Here is a 14,433-nt window from a genome sequence, read left to right as displayed (position 1 = left end):
ACAATCTGAACTGCTATAAGAAATACACACACTGCTAATGTCAAAATTCATTTTTGACTTAAAATTTAATTTTTTTAAATTGTTAAGGAACACACACACAACCAGAATTAACTTGTTCATATACAAAGTAAAAATTAGTGAATCCCTAATTTCTATTAAGTATAATCAAAGATATTGTAATGTATTGAAAGGATAGTAGTTTTTTGTCGAGTTATTCACACTACTTGTTGCAATTACAAAATGGCTGATTGTAGTGAGATGTTCAATCTATATCCATGAACAGGCCATAGAGAACTAAATTTAATGTTTTTTTTAAAAATTAGTTTTTTGTTCTGTGCTTTTTAAAAATATAACTTTCCTTCAGTGAGGAAGCTTCCCCTACCAGTAGTGGTTTGTACGAATTTCTATGGAAATGTATAGTCTTTGAGGGCTGCCTGGGAGCACTTAGAGGTGAAGTGATTTGTTTAAACTCTCACAGCCAATATGGTCCAGAGATTTACTTTTTGCCAAATATATAGTAACTCCAAATTCCAAGTCAGTTTTCATAAACTATGACATACATATATAATAAATGATATAATAATTATTATTATAATTATAAATGATAGCTAACATTTACATAAAGCTTTAAGGTTTGCAAAATACTTTACAACAAGGATGAAAGGCAAGTGTTATTATTATTATAATTTCATAAATGAGGACACTGAGACAGAGGTTAAATTATTTGCTCAACATCACACATATGGAAACAAAGCTGATATTTGTATGGCATCTTTAATTCTTGCAATGCACTTGATTCTTGCAATCTCCCTACAAGGTGGGAAGTTCAAGTATTTGTGTCCCATTTTACAGATGAGGAAACTAAGTAGGGAACAGTCACATAGTAAGTGACAGAGTAGAGATTTAAGCTCAGACCCCCGACTCCAGACCTAATGGCTTTAAGAACATAAACACTCCCGGAAAACTCATTCATCCCTTTCATGCCTGTCCCCTGAATGGGTTCTGTACAATAAAAGTTCAGTGTTTTTCTTGCTTCTTGTGGTTGTCTGAAGAATGGTGTGTTTGATTCTGGAATCTCTGAAACTTAATCCTCCTCAGGGGCTTCTCCCTCCTCCACCTCTCTCCAGTGATGGGAGGAGTCATCAAGTACCACATCCTGACCCTGCTCAGTTTGTCAAGTTTAACAAGCCACTGTGGCTGAAGCAAGAGCCTGCCTGAGGCTGCTTGCATTCACTCCCCATTGCTTCTGCTTCAACTGTTCTTCTCTGACACACACATTGACAGAGTCCTAAGGTCATCAGCAAAAAATGTTTTCTGACAGTTTTATGCTTCTTCTTAAAAGTTGGTAGCACTTTGGTAAGGGAAGAGGATGCTAGTACCTTCTTTCCTTCCTTTCCTTCCTCAAGGGACCATTTGAGAATGAAACTTTCTTCTAGTAGTTTCAGTATGTCTGTTGAACAGCTACCAAATGCTGCAGCAGAGATAGTAGCAGCAATAACAATGGTAACAATGATGAAGATGACAATAATAATATTTCATATTCAAATAATATGCTCTAGGTAAATATCATCCCTATTTTTCAGTGAAGAAAGTCAAGGCTTATATTTAATAAGTGAGTCACCCATAGTTACAAAGGTAATGACACAGGTGGTATTTGATCAGGTTCAGCCCTCTCTTCACTCCAATTTCATCACACCAGTGTTCAAGAGACTCTAAGGTATACAAAGACACCATTCCTACCTTCCAGGGGGGTTTATGATCTAGTGGGAAAGTTGAAAAATGGCACAAATAAAAAGACTGAAAACACTGGACCCAAATTTAGACTCTTGAAAAATGAATGGATCAAAGAACAAATAATAGAAATAATCAATAGCAAAAAAATTTTGTGAAATAAAATGTTAGTGATAAAAACCCTCCAATGTTTCTGGGATACAGCTAAAGCAGTTAACAGGGTAAATTATATATATATATATATATATATATATATATATGTATATATATATACATATATATATATATATATATATATATATATATATCCCTAACAATATAATGTATGACCCATGAGAAGTATAGATAATTTTGAAGGCAGCTCTGTTTGAAAGGATCATATTGCTGTTCTTTAGTGAACCTTACAATTAAGGAGCAGTCAATGAATATCTAGCTTTTTCATATTTACTCAGTATGGTAATCCAAGGTATTGATAATGATTCAAACAATACAATGCAAAGCCCAACCAGATTTTTTACATTTAGTGTTAGAATGACAACCTTGTTATTCATCTGGAAATAGTGGGAAAAGAGGATACTTAAGTTTATGGCACTGAATTTTAGGGAGCACATTGATTGCATTTTCCTCAGGTACCAGAATTCCTAGCTATGGCTCTGTATCAAAGGGAAGGCATATAAAATAATCCTTATCAGATTTTAGAGTAGGAATAAAAAGGGTTTAGTGGTAATATAATTCAGTATTTTCTTTTAGCCTCTGCTAACTGGAGTTGCATCAAGACCATCAAGATAGTTTAATGTGAGAGGGTAGGTCTTTATCATAAAATTATGAAACAAAGCTAAAGGTATTAGGATGCACATCCTTAATTCAAGCATGTCCAGAGAAAGGTGACTATGCTGGTAAGTAGATTGGAGATTTTACTATATGGATAGAGGAAGCTTGAGATGTATCTCTGGGAGAAGAGAAGACTCAAAGGTGGGGAAGGAAAAGATGTTATCATGGGCTTCAAGTGTTTGATGGGCTATCAAGCAGACTAGGGTCCAACATCAGAACAAGGACAATGGGTAGAAGCTGCAAGGGGATGGATTTTGACTCTATACTAAAGAAAGAAAAGTTTGACACTGAGTTGTCAAAGAATGGAATGGATTGTTTTAGGGGTCAGTGAGTTTCCCATGATGAAAGTCTTTAAATAAGAGAAATGAACTACTAATTGGAGATATCATAAATATTAATAGAGATTCTTTGATTCTATAATTTCAAATTCATTGTTTATCAGCACTCTCCAAACCAAATAAGTGCAATATGGTTTTTTAACAATATTGTTACTGCTGTTACCTCAGGATACTTGTTCCCTATCTTATTCCATTTCACTTCTTTGCATTCTTTCTTACTTTCCATAGGCGTATGTTTCCAGCAATGAGAGTGAAAATTACAGGCCTGGACCCTCACCAGCAGTATTACATAGCAATGGACATTGTGCCTGTGGATAATAAAAGATACAGGTAATGAAAGTTCCATACTGTGGAATGGTGACTCTTGTTTACAGATGGCATATGAGCCCTTGGGACATTTTTCTTTTTAGGTTTTTTTTTTTTTTTTTTGCAAGGCAATGGAGTTAAGCCTTGGGACATTTTAACAAAGTACTCTTACACTTTGCCATAATAAATCATGTAATAGGGAGGACATTCAAACAAATGATTGTAAAATAATCTTATACTATATGAGCACATGATCATATTAGCCCTGGATTGATAAATACCGTCTTGGCAAAGCAGAGTTGTACCTAGTACCAAGTAATTGGGGTTTTGTTCCAGTTCTGTCATGTGGGGGGCTGCTTTTTCCTTGCTTAGATCCTTTGTGCTTCCCATTCTTCCACTCTTGTAGTTTTGTTTCCCACCTCATGGTCCTATCACTATCACACTGCTTTTCTAGGGCCTTAACTTTCTTAATTATTGGTTCTGGCTTGACTGTACCTATCTGGAGTATACGGTCTCCATTGTACTATAGATTCTGGGGAACCCTCTATCATCCATGATGCTTGGGATTAGTAGTGATAGGAGTACATGCTGGTTTTTCCAGGTTTGGGGATTTTTATTTTTCCATTTCCTGCTCCCTTGCTTGGAAGACCACTGGCATAAACTAAATTTCCCCCAGATGCCAGAATTTTTAGCTATGCCTATGTATCAAGGGGAAGAAATATGACATTCCAAATCCTTATTAGTGGCAAGGGAATGATGAAAATGATCTAATATCTTCCTTTAGGCTCTGCTAACTGGAGTTGTACCAGGATAGTATAAAATGAGTGAGTGGAGCTTAGTCAAAAGGCTAATGAGACAAATATAGATTTATCCAGAATAAGAGGAGGAGAGATGGTCCAATAGACACCAATAACCAATTCCAAATGAATGCCAACTAAATTCCAAATAGCCGCATGAAGAATTTATCCTAAGAAGGAAAGAATTTGTCTATTTTTTAATCTCCCCAAGTTAGAGGCATAAGATTTTGTTTGCAGTAGAACCTTGGATAAAATAAAAAGAAAGATAGAGAAGACAATCAGGAATGTTTATCAGCATGAATTATTAAGAAGTTAATTTCATTAGCAGGGCTTTGATCTATGTTAAGGGTGGGAGTACCTCTGCTGGAAATACTGGAGTAGAAAGCAGATTAATCCCTATTTCAAGTTACTTGAAATCTGTTGCATTGCTTGGCTGATGTGAAGACCTTCCTGAGGGAGGATATGGATGAGCAGGTCTCTAGAGGTCCCTAACAATCCTATGCAGTTGACTTGATTTCTACTTACACATGATCAGACACCTTGACTCAGATTTAAAATAGCTGAATACTGAAACAATCAGCTAACAAGCCAAATATGCTTTCTTTGGCAGAGCTGGGTGGGTGAATGGGTAGGAGATGGAAATAGATGGTATATCCAAATCCACAGCTTGAAAAGCTGGATAAGTGCACAAGAGAGTGGAATACTCTAGAGCTATGAAAGAGAAGCATGAAGAACTGTGGTTAGGATCTTCTCAACAGATTGACTACCAGGATAGTTTAAGGTGAATTAATGGGGGCTTACCAATAAGACTTATAAGACAAGGCTGAAGGTATTAATATATCCAGCAAGTCATCATTCATCCCTTATTCAAAGATTTCCAGGATGAAAAACTCACTATCTCAATGGTCTTCTGGGCACTGGGATCTCCAATGATCCAATGCAGATTGCAAGCAGGGTAGCCCTTTTCTAGAGGCAAGTAACATGGAAGAGTGTACTCTATATGCTGAAAGGAAGGCCCAATAGTCGAACCTTTTTCTGTATTAAGAATGGAATAAACTTTATTTGAAAGGATACAAAAGCTGAGGAAGTAAAAGGAGAAGTCTCATTTGGTGGACTTTCTTAGAACAGACCTGGAGCAAGCTACAGATCCTATGTAGAGGACTTCTGGCCTATTGAATTCTCTCCTTCTTTTCTAGGAGTGGCTCAAAAATCCAGACTCAGGGCAAGGAAGTGGTTAATGAGTGGGGGGGTTCTTTGCACATGGTTGAGTTTTATAAGGGAATAAGGGAGAAGATGTTTTTAATAAGCAACCAGATCCCGAACAAGTGGCCAAGGGATTATCTGGTTTGCATTTGAAAGGTGAAAGGTTGCAGTAAAGTACTTTAGTCCATAGTTACACATTTGGGCTCAGGATATGTGTGTGTGCATGTGTGTGCATGCATGCCTGTGTCTGTGTGTCTGTGTCTGTGGATGTGTCTACATGCATGACAGTGGGAGGGGGAGGGAAAGAGAAGGTAAAATTAAGAGTGTTTCCCTTCTGAGGAATTATAGCTTTGTTCAGTAATCTCAAGTCCCTTTCTACCTCAAATATTCCTTTAATTTTCTCCTTTTTTCATTTTTCCCAATATATGAATTCTTCTCTTTCCTTTGTCCCTCCCTTTCTCTCTCCCTTCCTTCCTTCCTTCCTTCCTTCCTTCCTTCCTTCCTTCCTTCCTTCCTTCCTGTCTTCCTCTTTCCTTCTTTTCCTTCCTTCTTTCATTCTCTTATTTCCTTCCTCTATCCTTTTCTTTATCCCTCTTTTGCCTTTTTCTCTCCTTCTCCCTTCTCTTCTTCCCCTTTCTTCATTCCTCCCTCCCTCCTTTGCTTCCTCTTTTCCTTTGTTCCTCCTTTCCTTCATTCCTTCCTTCGTTCCTTTGTTCCTTCCTTCCTTTCTATCTTTCTATTGCTCTCTCTCTCTCTCTCTCTCTCTCTCTCTCTCTCTCTCTCTCTCTCTCTCTCTCTCTCCCCCTCCTGGTCTCTTTGTTTTTGTTTCCCTTTCTCCTCAACTCTGTCTCACTGTCTCCTCTGTCCCAAACCTTTTCCCTTGGTTTCTTTTTCTCTCCAACGCCTACACATCCTTCTGGCTTTTCCTCCCTCTTTCTACTCAAATTTATTTACTCTGCTCTACCCCAAATGGTTTCCATTTTCTGCCTCTGAATCTTCCCCCTCTTCCTTTCTCTCTCAGATATGTGTATCACAGCTCCAAGTGGATGGTGGCCGGCAATGCTGACTCCCCTGTTCCCCCAAGAGTTTATATCCATCCTGATTCACTGGCCTCTGGAGACACATGGATGAGGCAGGTGGTCAGTTTTGACAAACTCAAACTGACCAACAATGAATTGGATGACCAAGGACATGTGAGTCAAGGAGACTTCTTTTTATCTCCCCATCCCCTTGTAGCTACACAGCTGTCCCACTTGCAGGTTTTGATAAAATTTGTCTAGTTGTGTCTTCTGCTTAGCAGTCACCTCCTTGCTTTCAGGTTCACAGACAGAATAAATATCTCTCTGACCTTCACAGTTCTAGTAGTGAAATGAAATCTCATTTCTTTTATTTATTCTTTTGTAGTACAAATACATAAAGTTAACCAGCATATATAATAGCTGTTAGGTGTTGTAGAATATTACATAGAATTTTTTGGTCCCTGCTTTCAGAAAGCTTTACAGTCTAGGTAGGAAGACAAGACAGAACATATATTAAAAATTCAGTTTCAGTAAGTTAACTTCTCAAGACAATAGCAGTACTATCTCAAGGTAGTCAGTCTGATCGAACCACTAGTATTTCTGGAAGCTCTGTTGGAGCTGACAAAACTATCAGGAAGTGAACCTACCTTTAAGAGTGTCTATATAATTGGGAACGATTCAAAGGATAAGGTGGAAGTCCAAATCATCACTGAGCTCCCACCCTGTTCTGATGAACAGATGCACTGGAGAATTTATTTAAAATGATGGTCTTTGCACTCAAAGAAATTAGACTCTATTGGAGGAGACAGGAAAGAAATGTATTAAAAGGCTATGAGAACACTCACCAGTGACATAAACTAGTACAGATTAATACAGTGTGAAATTACGCACAAGAGTATTGAGTAACTGGAGCTGAGGATGGTAATAGGTTCACAAGATAGAAGATGTAAAGCATTCTCTTGGAGTGATGTCACAGTCAGTTGGGACCACAACAGTGTCATTAAACATTTGTGTTTAATTACAGAGAGAATGTTGTAATCCCTGTGGATTCCCTGAATGGAACACTGATGTCTGATTCTCCCATATAATACCATTTACCTTTGGCAATATTACGGGCCCCCAATTTTTCTGTCTCCTGTCCACCTACTGCTAATCTTTTAGAAAGTGACCAGCCGAGTTCTGTTGGTCAAGTTCCAGACTGTGACTTGAAGACATTACATTAATGGCTGAACCTGGAAAGTTACCTACCCTGGTCAATACTTCTCTTTCCCTTTCCAGATTATTCTGCACTCTATGCACAAGTACCAACCCCGAGTCCATGTGATCCGAAAAGACTTCAGTAGTGACCTCTCTCCTACTAAACCTGTCCCTGTGGGAGATGGTGTGAAAACTTTTAACTTCCCTGAGACTGTCTTCACCACAGTCACAGCCTATCAGAACCAACAGGTAAGTGATCTTGCTTGGGACTCAGAATGATTTCGTCCTGTTTTCTTTAGGCATTTGGTAAGAAATTATGTCTGTGGACATGTCACTGAAAAAAACATGTCATATATGAGAAAAGGTTATAAAGACATTGTTATGCATATTTAGCAACTAACGCAATCTACATTTGAATCAGATTAAAAAAAAATTTCAGAAAGGTCCTTCAAGGTGTTCCACTACTAAGATCAGCCTTCTTGAGTTGGCATCATCTCATAACAAACTTACATCTGAAATCTTGTTCTACTGTTTTAGCTAAGCAAAGCTGCTTACCTCTGAGTTTTTCTTTTTTTTTTTTCTGGAGGTTTAGTGTTCTCATCCTTCTCATTTTTTTTTTGTTTTTTTTTTTTGTCGTCCTTTTGGCTTAATACTCATCTTATCCCTGAATCCTTTCAGTTTATTTATCATGACTGAGAATACTTATCTTCCCTCAATATGCACAATCCTTTCACACCACCCCCAACTGTAGGCATCTGAAATATGTCCCTCTGTTCTTCACCAGTAATAGTTCCTTCCTATGTTTTGTAATCCATGTAATTTCCATTGTTCAAGAAAGTTACATACCAACAGTAGGCATGCAGTACAGTTACTATTTTTTTATGATGCCTTTTGATGCACCTTGTCCAAGCTTTTTGCCCTATTAAGTTTTCCCTAATCCCAGTCCCGACTCTTGAAATACCTTGAGATTTCTGATAGTTTCCCTTTTTTCCAGTTTGGTACAAAGGTATCATGACTCAGAGTAACTCTTTAAGTGGGAAATTCTGTTGGTAATATAATTTGCTATCATATACTTTGTCTTTTTCTTCCTCCTCTTCTCCCTCCCTCCCTCCCTCCCTTCCTTCCTTCCTTCTTTCCTTCCTTCTTTCCTTCCTTCCTTCCTTCCTTCCTTCCTTCCTTCCTTCCTTCCTTCCTTCCTTCCTTCCTTCCTTCCTTCCTTCCTTCTTCTTCTTCATTCCTTTCTTCTTTCTTTGCTTCCTTACTCTCCCTCCTTTTTTTTCCTTTCTCCCTCCCTTCCCATTCTTTCTTCCCTTTCTTCCGCCCTTTCTTCTTGTCTTTTTTTCTCTCCTAAGTTTTAGCAAAATCCTTGATAAAATGTCTTGTTCCATTCTTATCTAGAGGATGGAGGAATATGGATGAGACAATAATACAAATGAATGGATTTAGTTGAATGATTAGACTCAAATTGTAGCTATTAATGACTCACTGTCAATTCATCGAGAGAATGATGAGCTGGTAAATGTTTAACAATTAGTTCTTGGGGAAAGAACAATATGGGATTTTAAGCTTAATTTACATTATTTGCACATTTGTAAAATTTGCAAAATTTGCAAAATTGCACATTTTCTCCATTACTTTCCTCAAGTCTAGATAATCAATAAAAAATACTTAATTTGGTGGAGTCTTGATTTTCTATTTTAGGTAATGGGACATTCTGCCTAATTTTGAACAATGGAAAGAAAAGAAAGGTACTAATTCTTTTAGATTAGTCTAGAAGCAGTCTAGATCATAGTATGAATGGAAGGAAAGAGAGACTGAAGGAAAGGTAACAAGTCAGGATGCTGTTGCATTTTTCCAAATATGAAAGACTGGGTTGAGGATTGCAATGGGAATGTAGAGGACAGATCAGGTAAGAGAAATTTTAAAGAGAGAATTGTGGGATTTGATGGAGAATTAGCCATACATGATTAAAAAAGTTAAGACCCCCAAGATCTGAAGTCTTAATAAAGTGGAAGATGATGGTGCCAATGAGGGGGGTAGAGGATAAGTTTAATTTAGGACATTAAAATGAAGAATGTAGACTTGACTCTCTTGTTCCCAGTCTGGTTCAAAAGTATCTATTTCAATGAGTGAGATTTGCCAGGTGAACTTTCAGTACGTTTGCATCATTAGAAAAGGTCAGATGTAATTAGAAAGTTATTTAATTGAATGCTGAGGCAGTTGTTGATGAAAAAGAGTCCTGTAAAAGTCTTTTCATATTTTACAAGGAAGCTTCTGCTGTAAAAAAAAATCACATTTTATTTTATTATGTTTAAAAAGACAAATTGAGAAAATGAATGCTTCATGGTTCTAAATTGTTTTATATGCACATTACCCTCTGTTTCCCCATGTATACATTCCAAAAAATTGAAAAGAACTGAGGTTTTCCTGTCAATTTTCATCTAGAATTTTATATATTTTTAGAATTTCAGCACTAGAATTAAAGATAGTTTTTTCTCCTTTAAGTCAAAGAATCACTCATTTCTGGTTGGTTGTTGTTTCCTTGGCTCCAAAGGGAAATAAATTAGTTGCTTGTTGTGGAGCAATGGGCTGACATTGCAGAGAAATAAATTTGGTCTAAGAGTAAAAGGGAAATTTTTTTCCCTAATGATTAGAATTATTATAAAATAGAAAGGGTTGCCTTGAAAGATAGTCAAGTCTTTCATTGGAGATTTTAAAGCAAAGGTTGGGCATGTTATAGGGAGGAATGCTTTTCAGGTATGGTTTGGACTAAATGACTACTGAATTTCTTCCAAACTTATAATTCTCCAATTCTGTGATCTATTGATCTCTTTCTATACAGAAGTTTTAAATGTTTCAGTGAAAATTTAAGCTTAATATTTTAAGTTATTAAAGTTTATAACTTCACTGAGATTTGGGGGACATCCTGTATTTCTGATCCTTTATACATTAGGTTTGACTCATGCAATGTATTGTTTTCTCTGTGCTTCATTTGTGTCTTGGTTCCTCAACTGGATTACCTATTTCAGGAAGACAGAAAGGTCTTATATGGGTTCTAGTGCAATTACACAAACATCTTTTGAATAATTATTGTATGCAGGACAAGAGATAGTGAGGGAATTGCAATGAATAGATGCCAGTCTCTGAGTTTGGAAGAGTTGTCCCTACCTCTGATACATACTGGCTATGTGACCCTGACCAACTTAGCCCATCAGTACCCTAGGCAACTATGTCAGGCCAGAAGTTGCAGAATAATTGTAAATCATCATAGGTATTTCCTTAAATTAGTGAAATCCCTCATTCAGAGCACCACCTCCCCTTTCTCCAAGAAAAAAATGCAGAAAGCATTGTCCTAGGCTGCTGATTCAAAGATAAAATGAAAAAAAAAAACCCTGCCCTCAAGGAACTTCCATTCTCTTATTCCTGAAATATCACCTTTCTGTAGTTTGCCTCAAGTCTTCTCCCCTTTCCTAACATCTCTCTATTATTTTGTAAATATTATTATTTTTATTTTTATTAATACAATAATATTTTTATTAAAATAACCTCACAAATCACCTCGGTTATAAATTCCTATTTGGGGTCTCTATAAAGCAGATTATCCCAGTGCTATGATAGAATGCTCAGTTACTTTTGCTGATTAATACTCTACTTTTTTCACTGCAGTCTTGAGGACAAAACCTTAATAACAAAAATAGAAGGTGATTGAATAGAAATTGGACTCTTATGGAGAACAAGAGTTTTCCATTTCATATAGGATGAATACTTGGGCAATAAAGAAGCTTGTGTATATAAAGTGAGTTTGAACCATAAAGCTTATCTTCCTTTTTAATTTGACTGTTTAGCAAATAGTGTTCCAGAGGTCCTTTTTATGCTTTTTAAAAAATGAAAAATCACTTAGTTTTCATAATCATCCCTATTTTGTCTCCCAAAAACCTTGTAAGGATTATGATCTTTTTACTTCTACTCCTTTACCATTTATCTTATGATAACATTTAGGCCATGAGACAAGACTTGAAGCACTGGAAATAACTTTATGTTAGGGTAACATTTTAGCTATTAGCAAGACTTAGAGTTTTATAAAATAATGTCTCATTCATTTCAAATGAGCTTTTTATGCATTTTTTGCATTTTAGAATGAAAAGGATGTCTAGCACTTTCATTCTTTTCAAATGATTTTTGGGTTGGGGTAGATAGTAGGAGAGAAGAAATCTCAAGTACTTGGTTTGGGGAATGGGAAACAGACAGCAGGGCTGAGAAGAAATGGAAGCATCTTCCTCCTTTTCATTTTTTCTGAGTTACTGCAGAGGGTTGAGAAAGAATGAATGCCATTAGACAGAAACAATCATCACCAAAGAAATACTGACTGTTGGAGTCAGTTATTTTCTCTTTTTCTCATAGAGTCCCAGTGTAGTTTTCACCAAGCCACACCTAAGAACCAAGAATCTGGCATTCTATCACTACCTTATATCATTTGACTAGAAGGGGGAAAAGGAAGTGTTTTTATTTCAGTGGAATGTTTTTCAATTCTGTCTCCTTACTACCTCCCCCCTCTCCCGCCAGCCCCACGTCTAAACTTACCCCCTCCCTGTATTCGGCTTCCCTGACCTAAGCAGTCAGAGAGACTTTAGTATTACTGTTATTTGCTCATGGAGGGCCAATTTGGCAGAGGTTAGGCAGGCAGAGAGGAAGTCTTGAGCCTTGCCCAGAATTTCATTGTAGAGAGCAAAATTGTAGAGGAGGGGGTAGTAGAGGTGACTTCATACTCTGCTCTTGTTCCTTGGAGTGGATGGAGCCAATATCTCCACCCTGAATAACTGAATAAGGTGGAAGTTTCCATTGCAAAGATTGTATCTTTAATTATTAGAGACAGAAGGGACCTCAATAACTAGCAATTATTTAGAACTTTAAAGCTCAAAAAGATTTTTACAAATATGACATCATTTTATCCTTGTAAGAACCCTGGGAGGTTGATGCTATTATTATTCCCATTTTAGAGATGGGAAAACTGAGGCAAATTTTAAAAAAAACCTGGCACTTTTGGTTAAGTGACTTCCCCAGTCACACAGCCAGTAAGTGTCTAAGGCCATATTTGACCTCTGGTCTTCTTAATCTCAGGATCAGTGCTCTGTCCACTGAGTCATCTATCTTCCTTTAAAATATTTGGCATTGTGTCTCAGGTCACAAGGATATTTAATAACAAAGTTGAGTCTAGAGCCTAGTTATCCAGACTTCCTCCTTCAGCAGAAAAACACATACATAGACACACACACACACTCACACACATACACACACTCATATACATATACATACACATACATAAACACACAACTTGAACAGGAAGATATTTTTTAAAAAAATAAAACTTTAATCTTCCCAAGGAACAGTTCTATTTTTCAATGAGAATTATTTACATGTAAATTTGAAACCTCAGTCTGGGCTGCTCCTACGCAAGTCCAAAAGGATTTTTGAGTTGCTCATTTATATCCTAAACTATTCAGATAATTTTATTCCAAATTTTCAAACACATCAATGCAAAATTACTTTCTGATCCCTCAGAAGAAACCTTCAAAAACATTGCTAGCCATAAGAAGAAAGAAAGAAAACTAAGAGACTTTTGATTGAGGAAAGTACCTCTGAGCTTTGGTGTTGTGAAAATCAAACTCTGATGTTTCTTATTTCCATTTCCTACTTAGATATGACTGATAGCATTTGCACCATGCTGGGTGATTCACGTCTTATTCCTAGGCTTCAAATTTAAATGAATAGTAGCTATACCAATATCATAGGGTACCTCAGTTAACATTAGATGGAGGAGGCTCAGGTAATGGAAATTTAGTTAGTTGCTTCTATAAATTCCCATTTTTCATGGAATGAAGCTTGAGCAAAACTTCTGTAAGATCAGTCTGATTAGGCAGTACATCTGGGGCCCAGGTTCTGCTTGGAAAGACATGTAAGGTCATTCCATTACCTCAACATTCATGGCAGAGTCCAGTGGCACTTTTGGGTTGCCATTTGATTGATTCCATTTCCCTGAGATTGTGATGGTCCTAAGAGGCAAGGAACTGTTGATTATTTTTGCATCCCTGCATAAAATGATCATAGATAGTAGAGCTAACTTTGTAAATTTATTAATCAACATAATTAATCATCATTATTAATCAATTCCATCGCTGATGGATCTGGTAACTTCGGGGTGGGGGGAGAGAACTTCCCATTTACATAAATAAAAATTTCATTTTTCAAATGAGTCAATATATATATAAATAATTCATGTTGCAAATTTTGAAATAACATAAAGGCTATCTTTTATTATTATTTCTATTATTACTATTGTAAGGCACTTTTTCTATTTTATTATTAGTCTCTTTAAGGTTTGCACAGTGCATCTCTTTGAGTATATATATATATATACAGCTATATATGCACAGATATGTATATATGTCTACCTACATACATACATAAATATATATCTACATATATATCTACCTAAATACATATTGATATATGGATATATGGATATATATATATATATATATATATATATATATGTATAGAATCTTCTTTGCTTGTCCCAACTATCCTGTGAAGGTGCTATTATTATTCCAGCATTGTAAACAAAGAGACATATATTGAATTAAGTGACATGTCCAAGGTCACATAACTTATAAATTTCCAAGGTAAAATTTAAACTCAAGTCCTCCTGATTCTCAGTCCATTTTGCCATGAGTTGCCCATAGGAAACTTCAGCTGTTTCAAGAGTGAAATGCATCTTGTAAATTGGCCAACTCTTTGTCAAGTTCTTTGATTTTGTAGATGAAGGCCTTGGATAAGTGGAAGAATCTAGTTATTGCATCATTTAATGATTGCTGGCTCTTAAACCTTGTATGCCTACACCCTTAGGGCTGTTAGCAAGCCCCTGGAATGTAGGTAACCCTTAGCTAGCTCTCCAGAAGCCATGATATACAATGTCCTTAGAGGCATAGAGAACCTCAGCAGTATGGCAGCCCA

General features: G+C 36.6%; 1 protein-coding gene and 1 long non-coding RNA gene across 4 annotated transcripts in view; one reads left to right on the top strand and one right to left on the bottom strand.

Annotated features, from left to right (window-relative positions):
• The window catches only part of TBX15 (T-box transcription factor 15), a 164,788-nt gene that overhangs the window by 110,688 nt on the left and 39,667 nt on the right, over positions 1-14,433 (top strand). For all 3 annotated transcript variants that reach the window (XM_074188566.1, XM_074188564.1, XM_074188565.1), the window contains exons 3-5: positions 3,129-3,230; positions 6,228-6,399; positions 7,504-7,671. In XM_074188566.1, the coding sequence (XP_074044667.1) occupies positions 3,129-3,230; positions 6,228-6,399; positions 7,504-7,671 (442 nt within the window). The remainder of the gene's footprint in view (positions 1-3,128; positions 3,231-6,227; positions 6,400-7,503; positions 7,672-14,433) is intronic.
• The window catches only part of LOC141488475 (uncharacterized), a 50,019-nt gene continuing 38,584 nt past the window's right edge, over positions 2,999-14,433 (bottom strand). Inside the window, exons 2-4 of the long non-coding RNA XR_012468701.1 lie at positions 13,394-13,472; positions 6,873-7,018; positions 2,999-3,208 (exon numbers count right to left, since the gene is read on the bottom strand). This is a non-coding gene — a long non-coding RNA (uncharacterized LOC141488475). The remainder of the gene's footprint in view (positions 3,209-6,872; positions 7,019-13,393; positions 13,473-14,433) is intronic.

This window comes from Macrotis lagotis, chromosome 5, assembly GCF_037893015.1.
Source record: "Macrotis lagotis isolate mMagLag1 chromosome 5, bilby.v1.9.chrom.fasta, whole genome shotgun sequence".
In the NCBI taxonomy this organism is placed as follows: Eukaryota; Metazoa; Chordata; class Mammalia; order Peramelemorphia; family Peramelidae; genus Macrotis; species Macrotis lagotis.
Note: the sequence above shows the minus strand (reverse complement) of the source record. Positions and strands in the feature narration are given on the sequence as shown.